The following is a 12,315-nucleotide window of genomic DNA, read 5'->3' on the forward strand; positions in this document are numbered from 1 at the left end:
GCAAAGTCTATACCTGTTACCCATTCAGAGCTCCTTTTGCTCTGAGATGGAGTTTTGACAGAGCCGAATCTGCCTCAAAATAACACACTGCAATATCTTATCTAGGATGCTGTATTATTAACCTTGATGCTAGCTGGTGAATGGAAGAAATGAGTATCTGCATATCTTAGATTTACACCCTTGCTACCAAATAACTGTAACTTCAGGCTCTCAGTATTATCAAGGACATCAAGAACAGAGCTAATAATAGATCTATCCTAGGGACAGAAGCTCCTGCCTTTTTACAATCTTTTTTACTGAAGAAGCAACAGAGATATTAAATCCACACTGAACAAGTTAAAATACATGGTTTTAGTTATGTGCTACTTTTCCTCAGAGCAGCAACCTCAGTGCCAAAATGACACTTATTTGTTTACACTGTAGAACATAAAAGAAACATATTTTTAATTAAAAGAAGATAAACTTGCCCCTATGGGCAAAGGGCTACATTATCAGAGGGGGTTTTTAACATGCAGTTTTCCAATATAGTTTAAATACATTACAATTAGACCAGCAGATAAGTCACACTATAAAAATGGATCTAGATTATGTTACGCAGCACAAACACATTTCTCATGCCTGTGCCCATGATTGTGTCGAATCGTCATTAAAAAGATCAGAATGCTAATTCACCCTCTATATCCAAGAGAAACGCCATTCAGCAATTTAGAAACAGCACTTGCAAAAGGTCCCCTAGTCAGAGAAATTCAAGGAGACACATACCATCCCACATTGAATTCCACATGGGCATCAAAGAGAGCAACTACTGGTGCTGTGGCTACTCTCCATCCACTAACTCGAGATCGAATCAGCCCCTCTTGTTTGCTGTGCCGAACAACCTTGATGAAACCAGGCTTACGGGCGTTCACTTCATCAACATACTTCTTTAGTTTCTCCTTGAGTTCTTCTGTGGAAAGGAAAGAATTAGATGTAAACAACAAGTATCAGCTTGTCAAGATGTAAAAACCAGTTCTTTCAGAAAAACTGGAGTCTTTACACATGGAAATACTCCCTTTTGATTTAACTACTAAGAATTCTCAAATAGTCAAGTCTAAAAGGAGGCAAACAAAAAGTAGGACCATAAATTATATAGAAATAAAAAATTCCACGTATAGCTATTTAGCCTACATGACTGACATCAGAATCCTGCCACTGTTTAACATTAGCATGCCACAAAATAAAGCACTCAATCATAAAGTATCATAGCTACATAAGTGCATATCATGTTACTGTAGCAACAAACAAGATAACTACCTTATATTTCCAGAAAAAAATGCCCACGTATTGTCCATGAACTTTCTTTCACAATATTTCAAGGAAAAAAGTAACAATAAAATCACAGAATCATTAAGGTTGGAAAAGACCCTTAAGATCATCAAGTCCAACCGTCAACCCAACACCACCATGCCCACTAAACCATGTCCTGAAGTGCCACGTCTACACGTTTTTTTGACCATTTCCACTGAAGTGTATCCAATTCCAGGATATGGAGGAAAGCACAAGATCATCAAGTACAAAGACTCCTAAAATTTACCGCTCTTTGTAAAGACTCTGAGATAGCCGCCAGGCATGATGGTCTTGCAGCTGGTTCCACTGGCATTACAGGACTGTGCATACCACATACCTTTGCATAAATGAACTCTGCATGGAGGCGAGAGAATACCAAAGAAAAGTGCTGATACTTACGGTTTTTCATAAAGAACAAGAATTAAAAGAAATAATCTGACGACCATGTCCATCACAGTACTTAAACTGCAGCTATATTTTAGAAATGGACTCAATATACTCCTAGAATTTTCCACACTATATTGCCAATACTTATTCAAATTGTTTATCTATGACTGCATCTTCTTGAATAAAGAGTATGAGGCATTAACACACATAGCACAGAGCACTATTCTACTTTGTATTATATTTGCTGCATATGAATCAATATACCTTTTTTTCCTTTATAAAGTCAAAAAATCATATTCAGGTTTTCTATCATGCTTGTGCAAAGCCACATATTTTTATTGTTCATCCCCTAACACAGAGATTTGTAGAAAGCACAAAACTATCACACCAACCACTAGCTAACAGCACTTTAAATACAAAAGAAGACATTTATGGTACTGAAATTGTGCCCATCTAAAAATAGTGGAAAGCAGTTCTCTGTTCCCAAAATGTAACATTGCAGAAGCTGAATATCAAAACATGAAGATCAAAGCTTTGTTCTCAGTGTAAGTGGCTGTTCACAGCTTGGCTATACCAGGAAGCTTTATTTGCCACAACAATTCAGCATCACCATTGAGTATAAAATATATAAAAGGAAAGCACGCTCTAATCAAGCAACTGAAAATCAGTACCTTTGATAGAGTCACTGTTCTCTCAATCAACCTCGTTTTTACCAAGTGCGCTATTCTTACTCCTGTCACATACTTTTCCTAATGTGAACTGGCTTTATAAGCTTGAGTAAACACAGAATCTATTTCATAGCTAGGTGTAATATGGAAATAGGTGGAAATGGAACACAACCCAAATCTTGGCTTGCTACCAGCATGGCTTCAGCTGTACATTATAGCTGTGACATTTACTAGGCCGTATGCACTTTTAAGTTTCTGGTTACACTGCAGCTTTTTGCAAACAAAGTAGCCTGAAAGAGTCTCAGGGGAACCTTGCAGGCTTACTCATGGTCAGTCAGTATGGAGGAATCCTTCCCTAGACTTCAGTATCAGCCTCAGGAGGCAGAGAAAAGTGCTGCATTTTACCTACTCTTCAAAACTGGCCCACAAGCAGTGACTTACTCTGTAACATGTCCACAGTAGACGAAGCAGTATTTTGCAGTCAGGCATTTTCTGGCCTTTGCTATTTAAAACAGATTAGCCTTCCTATGCAAAGGCACAGTGCTGAGCAGAGCATGATGTGCACCCTTTGTCTTACAAAACCTATTGGGCAGATTCTCCCCGAAGAAAAGATAAGTCTACTAAAAAAAAATGTGTAATTTTCACTGAGCCACAGGAGACACAGCAGACGTGTAAACGAAGCTTAAAAAGTCACTGTTTTGGTAAGAACATTAAAGATGCCCTAGCAGGATACTTAAGTCAGGTTTTTTCATGCAGTCCACATTCTCCTGAGTTTTACATGAGAAATCTGAGTTCAATTGTCTTTTAAAGTTTTAGAGCATCCTGCACAACTGGACTGAATGATGGGACTCTCCCCCTAGAAGTGATGATACACTTTGTGATGGCACTGATGGTCTTCAGCAATATATTTTTAACCCATGCTCTGTTTTTTTCCACTTCAAACACATTGCATGAATAATAAACAGTCTTTTACATTAATTACTGTGCTTCACTGCTTTATGCCACCATAGGGAGAAGAAAGGGAATGAGCAAATGTGTCATCTTCAATACACTGTTGATTCGATTTCTAATTATGGAAACAAACAGCCTTATAAAGATAGATGTGTTTGCTTTTCAGCACTGAATCTCTCAAATAAGGACTCAATTTGACTAAGCTAAATGAGTATCTGCAATTGGAGAGAAAGAGCAGCCGTACATGGAATGGGAAAATGCTGCTGATCTGGCACTTGGAAATGTTGCACTGTACCACCTGCCTCTATATGGTACAGATGTCTGGAAAGCACAGCACAACTCTTCTCATAAATGTAGAAAACATAATTAATGTGCCATAATTATGTTTAATATTAACATAAGTTCTAATACTTCTAAGAGGTTGTTTGTTCATTTTTACCAAATCCACAAATATTTTGTTTGTCAGGTTTCCCTATTCAGCGTGACAAAGCTGAAGAATTCAGGCAACTTTGCCTTCATAGGAAGGGGCAGAAGCAGGGCAGGATGGAGGCAGGGAGCATAAGGAGTCAAAAGATGTCAGCCATCCTGCAGCTACAGAGACTGTATGTGAAGGGATCATTTAGTTCATGAAAATCCTTCACAAGGCCATCTTCCTTTCAGGATTATGGTATGAGAGAGTGGTGGGCTTGAGAGAGGTCCGGGCAATGCAACTGCTCTCCTTGCAATACTGCATCTTGCTTGGCTTGTGCAGGTGGCCAGTCCTAGCTCAGAGGAGCAATCTGGACCACAGTCCTGCCCCCTCTTCAAATGCTGGGGGGTTGTGGAAGGGTGTACAATATGGAAAAGATTTCTCACATATGCCCCAGGGAGTTTCTCAGAAGGGAAACCATCTACATGCTTTTCACCAAGTCGCACGCAAGTAACCTACATTTTGTATGCCTCTACGCTCCCTGAATTGGGAAGTTACCAGGAAAGATGCTCAATGATGTAAGGTGCCTTAGTCCCATGGGACTCCAGTGTCCTACAGCAGCTGTGGATCTGTCCCCAGATTTCAAATCTTAAAGTTATCAATACAAACAGTGTTGTCATAAATAATAAATTACTGCCTCACATTCATAGAGAAGTAGCTTAAAGAACAATTAAGCCCCACTTTCAATAACTTTCATGCTTTAATGTACTCCCATTCAGAGTGCTTAAATGAGTCCTCACAACTCTCAGAACAATTGCATTTGTAAAGACTGACATTCATGCTTTGCTGAGACAGATGCATTTTACTGACTTTTTAAAACTCTTCTCCTTAGCTGTAAGTTTGCCAAGAGCGATAAATAAATAAATAAATAATAGCTCCCCCATAACTCTATGCATTTTCTGAAGTCTAAAATCCCTGTTGACTTCAGTGCGACAGAATGCATGCTGGATGTTACTGCCATCTCTGCAAGCCTTGTGCTTTTACCTTTAGGAAAAAATTTATTTCCATGTCAAAGGCCCAGGAATTACCATGTCCCTCTTTAACCTTAGCACTTGGCACAAACATGGCTTCTTTTACTGTGAAGGGAAAGAAATCATTCTTCAATACAGAATGGGGCTTAACACAACAATTGTCCTCCCCTGTGCCAGAAATTGTGGACTGACACATTATATGAAAGGGGCAAATCCTGCCAATTGATTATTTTTATGCTCTAGCTTTGTGTGTTCATTGAGCTGCCTAGAAAGCACACTCTGGTCCCCAGGTAAAGAACCACGCTGGATATTTTCTTGGATCATAAAGGACACTTTTAAAGGCAAATCATTACAGCAGCTGCAGGAATACAGCAGAGCTATTGCCTGTCTTGGAGCCAAGAGACCACTGGTCAGCTTGCTCCCAGCAAGGATCCCAGGGCCTTCCTGAACACCCTGTGCAGTAGGTCAGAATGGGATCCATGGCCTTGCACCAAAGCTAAACTGCCAACTGGCAGGGCACAAGCAGTCAGTACACCATGAGAGCTCCTGCCATACTAGGAGCATCTCATCAGGTACATCTTGCTTCTGCATGAAAGGCAAGTAAATAGGCAAAAAGACAGAACTTGCACAAACCAATTAATTGTAAACCAAGATTTTTCCATCTTATCTGATGATTTGTGCCCCAAAGTCTTAGGAACAGGAAGAGCTGCTTTTCCATTGTTCCAATAACGATTTCACAGCCTTTAGAAAAACAGAACGTATTAACACAGCTAACTTCTTTCTGGCAAATAAAGCAAGCCTGGTTATACCAGGTTTGCTGCACAAAAACCCCAACAACTAACTCTCTTCCCTGTCAGTCACTCTGTAGGCACACAACATGTATTCATGTAATAACTCGAATTCATGGCACCAGCTAAGCATGTGAAAAAAACCTATTTGCTGCACTTTATCTAAAAGGCTTGTGCATTGGATTATGTCACTTATTTTGTATGCAGCTCAGTGCTTCGTAATTTTTATTTTCCTTTCCCTGGCCCCTTATCTTTCATGCTCAAGTGATCACCTCTCATCTCTGTAGCAGAAGTAGATAATTCCAAATGGAAAATATTTATAACCAGATAGAGGCATGTCATTTGTAATGCACATGTGTATATAGAATGTTTGCAACAAAGGGCAACAATACACAAACAGATAACGAGGGCCTGCTGTGCACACGTATTTAATAACCTCATGTTATCTGGTAATAGATAAATCACCCGAGGGAAATTACCAATGTGATGCAAGGATTTGATCTGGACAGACCTCAAAAACAAAAAAAGCAGTACAGTCCTTTTCCTCCGTTACTACACCTAACTTCTATTCTATTGTTGTGAGAGATGCATAATCTAACCTCCGAAGTTCCGGCTATCCACATGTAAAGCCAGATAGCGTAATGAACCTTCACAGTCACTACTTTTGCAATCCAGCAACCCAAAGTCTCAGCTGCTGTCAAACCTCCCCAGGTCTAGTGAGATAAATGAGGCCTACAACAATTTATTCCAGCTCACACCTCAGACTACAAGCCAAGGATTTCTTTAGTCTAGCACATGAACAGCACCCTTCTCTCACAATAAAGGCAGAAAAATATACATTTCAACTCTCAGCCCCTACACACTCTATCAATTGCCCAGGAGAACCTAGTACAGAGGAGTGGGAAGCACACATTGCTTTTAAAAGGCTTGATGGGAGCTGCTTTGATCCGTTCTTAGGTCCTCTCACAAACATCATGTCTATGCATGGGAAGAGCTTAGGTGGACACATCACTCAATCCTCTTACTGGTTGTAAGGTCCTGGGCACACTGGGAATCTGACAGCACAAGAACCACGTACCAGCAAATAATTCCATTTCAAAACAGTAATCAGTAAACTAGCACACCTCCCAACACAAAACGGGCTTTGCAGAAGAGACCTGTGCTGACAGCCATTCCTTGAGCAATCTAACAGAGACGTACACTACAAGGGTTCATTTTTTTTTTTTTCCCCTCTAAACGATGTATAGCTCAATCACGGTCATGTAAGTGGGATACCACCCTCTAGATCATTAAGGCCCACCTAGAAATAATTAATAAAGCCCAATTGTACGGGAAGAGCAATGAAAATCATATTTTGGAAACTGTGGCAGCTGAACACCATGTTATGGAGGAGGGGGATACTGGAGAAAGAAACATTACATCTGTTATTTTTTGTTCGTACTATTCTCTTGTAGTAATGTTTTTATAATAACGGCTGTAAATCCCTTTTATTTCCCTTTTAATATTAATTGAGTACTGTTCAAAGACAGTATTCAATTTCTGTCCTAAGGTGCACCCTGTCGTAAGTATCACTGAGCCCACATTCCAGCAGCAGAGCGTCTCCCAATACTCTACAAGACAGGGAGATAAATTGAGGTGCCAGATGAATCTGCAAGGTCACACCAGAAATTGCAGCAGGGGAGGAACAGAACCTGGGTCTCCCAAATCCCAGGACAGCACATTAACACGGCATGATTTCCCTGAGGCTGTGATTCTGCAGTTTGAGTCATGGCCCATATGGAGCCCAGAGAACTCTGTGCAGATGCAAGAGCTCATCCACATCGCTGGGTCAGGATTAGGAGGCAGCTGATATCCAGAGCTCTTGTTAATGTCAACAGAAATGCACTGCAACAAAGGAACTAAATACGTCCTTCCGTTCTCCTAACAATGGGAGACTTACATGCCTACCTCTGAGTACAAAGTAGAGCTTACTAAAGGTAAGTGTTAACATCAAGAGAAGAAAAGAAAAATCTGCTCTCAGGTGAACATTCCTTCGAGCTCTTTAATGAATTTAGGTGTATGCAGCAAGGCAGGACTAATATAAAAAAAGCACAGTGTCTTTTCTTAGATTACAAAATTCCCAAATCAGAAAGTTTACAACTGACAATAAAAGCCAGTTGGGGGTGTGTGTTTATACCAGTAAACAGAACATGCAAACACAAGCTAAATGTAGAACAGGGACTTTCCAAGCACTGCCAATAGCTACCATCTGCCATACAAACAACAAAGCAACAGCTGCTATGTATCTCTTCATGGCAATACCTAGAACCCTTTCAACAGAAAGGTGTTTAAATCTTCAAAATATCTTTAAGCACAGACTGGAATTATATAATCGTAAGTGTTCCATTCAACTTACTGATTGCTGGATGCTTGAATTAATTTCAGCAGGAACTCTATTCCACTCCAGTTTACTGTGTATGACTGCACCCCATTTAGGGACTGTTAGTGAATGTATTATGGCTAAAATTATATGATCACAACAATGGTTAAACCTGTTCAGAATCAAGCATTATGACTGAAATCAGATGTTCATATCACATTGATGCAAGAACAACTTCTGATGTATATTTGGATACAATAGTTTTAGAAAGGAACCATAAAGTGAGAAGTACACAAGCACCAAGACCATGCATTAGAAGTGACACAGTGAATACAATACATTGATGAAATAACTACTGCCAAAATTCTGAGTTCATAATTTCAATTCTTGGTGTTCCTGGATTCACTTGTAAAATGACCTTTAAATGTTAAAGAGAAGTGCCTGAGAAATGCATTCTAGTCCTAGCTGGATAGCAGCTGTTTCCAGTACTCTGAGTGGCTTTTTTTTTTTTTTCAATATACAATATTTAATTCTAATCTATTTCTTGGATGTGTATGGAACAGAAAAATCACGATTCAGAAAAAGAAACTAAATGCCTGAACAGAGCCAGCGCAGACTGTATAAATCTAGAAAAATACAATCTGTAGAGCACATTAGAAATTCTCTGTACTTCTATAACCATAAGACGCAGCACGCTACTTGTTGTACTGTAAACTTGATAAATAATCATGACTCCAAGAAACAGTGTGGCAATTCATGTTATGATAACAGATTCGTAAGGACGAGGAAGCTGCCAATTAAAACACAATAGTCCAAGTGTAACAGCTTTATTTCTGGAGCAGATTCAGAGGAAATCAGTCACATAAGTTGCATTAAAAATGGAATATGCAAATATGCAGTAAGAAATGTATGGAACAGAGCCGCTTGTATTCCCCTCTGGATCAGTCCTCTCTCTAGCGGCAAGGAAATTGAGAACAGGACTATAAAAGGAAGATGAAATGGAAAGTAATCACAAAATACTTCTGGTTGGAATGGAACTCCGCAGTCCAAGCCCTGACTCAAAGCAGATCAAATTAAACAATATTAAATATCATTCACTATTACAGAGTTATTTAAAAGAATGCCAGAGAGCATTAAAAGATAGGTTATGGGTTTGCTTTTCATAAATAGGACTTAGCCTTGCATGCCACATTGTTTTTTATGAAAATCTTACTTTATATTAGAAATTACAATCCAATATTATACTCATTGCATAGGATTACTTGGGAGCAGAACAGTAGCTAGCATGCACCAAACCTGATGATACTGTGAGAGCATCCTTGAGGGTCAAGACAGCTATAACACTAATTCTCCTTTTGAGATCTCACTCTACAAATCAAGCTACAATTAAGAAAAAAAACCCAAACAATGTTCTGTAGTGCATTTTTTTAACCTGGTCCAAATACAGAGTTGCCAGCTCTTCTTTTGAATGAATGACTCTTACTCTACCAGACAACTCTTACACATCAGATGTACAATGTTCTGTTCATATTCCAGGTTAGAAAGATAGATTTCTTGACGATCTGTGATCATGTTGTGTGTGACCTGCTATTATCTTCTCCTTTCAAAGGTGGACTGCCACTAGCAGAAGAATGCAATTCACCACAGCAATAGCAATACAGCACCCAGTACACCAAGGAGAAATACAGCCTGTCGGGGCAGGAGGGCTCTTTTCGACAGATGGGATTAGTTCACAAAAAGGACTTGTTTTTACATCAGCAGAGCTGCATTCACACAGATGTTTCTGTCAATAGACAGAAGAAGAAAAAAAAAAAAAAAAGGCAATTTATACCAGTATGAGCAATTTCTGTTCATTATTCTAATGGCTAATACGTTGCTAGCAATGCAAACAAGAACAGATCGGATAATACCACTTGCAAGTGAAAATTTTAGTCAATGAGAACTTTTCAGAAAAAAATGTTGTATGTCCAGGCCCTGAATGCAACATCACACATGACAGCAGGTGCACGTTGTAATTAGCCCTTGTAAAAGCCAGTTCTCACACACCCTTGTATTATACCACGGTCTTGAAAAATTCTGATGAACACAATGTATTGCATTGCACATCCATCAGAGTCTGCTGACCTGACATAAAAAGAAGGAGCAGGACCTATCCCATCACCTACCTTGCAAGCAAAGAGCCTTCAGTGTGCACTTCCACTACAATCCTAGGAAGAGTATCACCTCACAGACCACTACCAAGTTCATTTGGGACAATCTGGTAGGTATCTATTGTGCTATTTGTCATGGGTTTTAATTCACAGCATTTCCATAACTTGGAATTTACAATTTCTCCTTTTTGAAACTTCCTAAAAATAAGGACAAAATCAAAATAATTCTTACTCCTGTAAAGCATCCATTCAAATCAGAAATAATTTGATTTGAATATCATAAGAGCTGCAGGATTTGAGTTTTTTTTGAAGAATCCACTATGTACGTTTTCAAATTAAAACAACAAATTCTGGCTTGCTTCTTTCATAGCATTTTTGATTACTCTTTGGGTGTAACACAGTGCTGGGACCATGCTATTTGGTAGCTGTGGAAAACCTCTAAATCTGATCTCCAAGCAAACAACTACTTATTTTAATAGTGTATCATAAACTGCTTCCTAAAAAATCCCAAATTCCAAGTATTAAGAGAATACAATAGCATACAATTTCTATCTTTAGATCAAATATATCAGCATGCAACAAATTCCAAGCCTTTCATCAACTACTGTAGAAAATTTCTCTGTAGGTATCTAATCACAATCTATCCATTTGTTTTAAAGAAATGTTTGAGTTTTAATTGTTTTATTACAACAATTGTTGTTCATGTCCTGACTTTTTGCATCAGAAACACATGAGGGACAGCAGCAGCAAACCTAATGTTTTTAAAAAAAAAAAGGCGAGGCATTAAAAATAACCCAGGCAGTAACTTGAAACTAAAATTCGTAATACCTTTTCAATTCACAATACAGAAACAGCATTGTTACTAGCATCCTACTGCAGTCTGGGAAAGATGTGGCCAAACCCTGCTTAATTGGGAGTACATTATTTTAAAACTAAGGTATGTTAATCTGGCTATCAGTATGTCTCCCAGCAGGGTGGAAGCCTTGCTTGCATAAAACGTGCATATACAGGAACACACACCAGCCTTGCCTTTCCTGTTCTCCATAAACAACTGGCAGTAGTGTCAATATTTTTTGACATTAAAAAACATGATCCAGCAGTGTGCCCAGGTGGCTAAGAAGGCCAACAGCATCCTGGCCTGTATGAGAAATAATGTGGCCAGCAGGAGTAGGGAAGTGATCGTGCCCCTGTACTCAGCGCTGGTGAGGCCGCACCTCGAATACTATGTTGAGTTTTGGGCCCCTCACTACAAGAAAGACACTGAGGTGCTGGCGCGTGTCCAGAGAAGGGCAACGAAGCTGGGGAGGGGTCTGGAGCACAAGTCTGATGAGGAGCGGCTGAGGGAACTGGGGTTGTTCAGTCTGGAGAAGAGGCGGCTGAGGGGAGACCTTATCGCTCTCTACAACTACCTGAAAGGGGGTTGTGGAGAGGTGGGTGTTGGTCTCTTCTCCCACGTAACAAGTGATAGGACAAGAGGAAATGGCCTCAAGTTGCACCAGGGGAGGTTTAGATTGGATATTAGGCAAAATTTATTTGCTGAGAGAGTGGTCAAACATTGGATCAGGCTGCCCAGGGAGGTGGTGGAGTCACCATCACTGGAAGTATTCAAAAAACATGTAGACGTAGCACTTCGGGACATGGTTTAGTGGGCATGGTGGTGTTGGGTTAACAGTTGGACTTGATGATCTTAAAGGTCTTTTCCAACCTTAATGATTCTATGATTTTTTGATATTATAAGCAGGGAAAGTGTCTTTTCATTGTGCTGAGATACAACAGAATTCCACTGACTCCAGCTCTCCCTCCTGGAGTGACACCCGAATGAGCAGCCAGAGGCTCAGCTGACTGGGACTGCTCCAGGTTTCTGCTTTACACCGCAGATGGCTGGAACTACCAGGGAAGAACACTACCTGCTCCAGACTACAGAAAGCAGGCCAGGCTACCGGTTCATATTCTCACCTTGTCTGCAAAAGCTGAGCTGGCTGGCGCTGCCTGAAAAACCCATGAGGAAAGGCACAGCACTTCTGGACCTGCTGCCCGCGATTCAGCAGGCAGCAGTCCTCTCTCTGACCCAGTCACAGCTCAACACCTGATGCTGCCGAGCTCAGCAGCTTGTGAGATGCTAAGGATAACGGTCACAGAAAATGGACTGAAATCAAAAGCATAAACTTGGCACTGAAAAGACTTAGATCTTCGGAGATCCCACTAAGAATATTTCCATAGGGAACGATGATGCCTAAATTTAACAA

General features: G+C 40.0%; 1 protein-coding gene across 2 annotated transcripts in view; it reads right to left on the reverse strand.

Moving 5' to 3' along the window:
* GALNT18 (polypeptide N-acetylgalactosaminyltransferase 18) overlaps positions 1–12,315 on the reverse strand; it is a 242,144-nt gene that overhangs the window by 79,533 nt on the left and 150,296 nt on the right. For both annotated transcript variants that reach the window (XM_082000014.1, XM_082000013.1), the window contains exon 4: positions 763–946. In XM_082000014.1, the coding sequence (XP_081856140.1) occupies positions 763–946 (184 nt within the window). The remainder of the gene's footprint in view (positions 1–762; positions 947–12,315) is intronic.

The sequence above is a fragment of the Phaethon aethereus genome (genome assembly GCF_964289735.1).
Source record: "Phaethon aethereus genome assembly, chromosome: 5".
In the NCBI taxonomy this organism is placed as follows: domain Eukaryota; kingdom Metazoa; phylum Chordata; class Aves; order Phaethontiformes; family Phaethontidae; genus Phaethon; species Phaethon aethereus.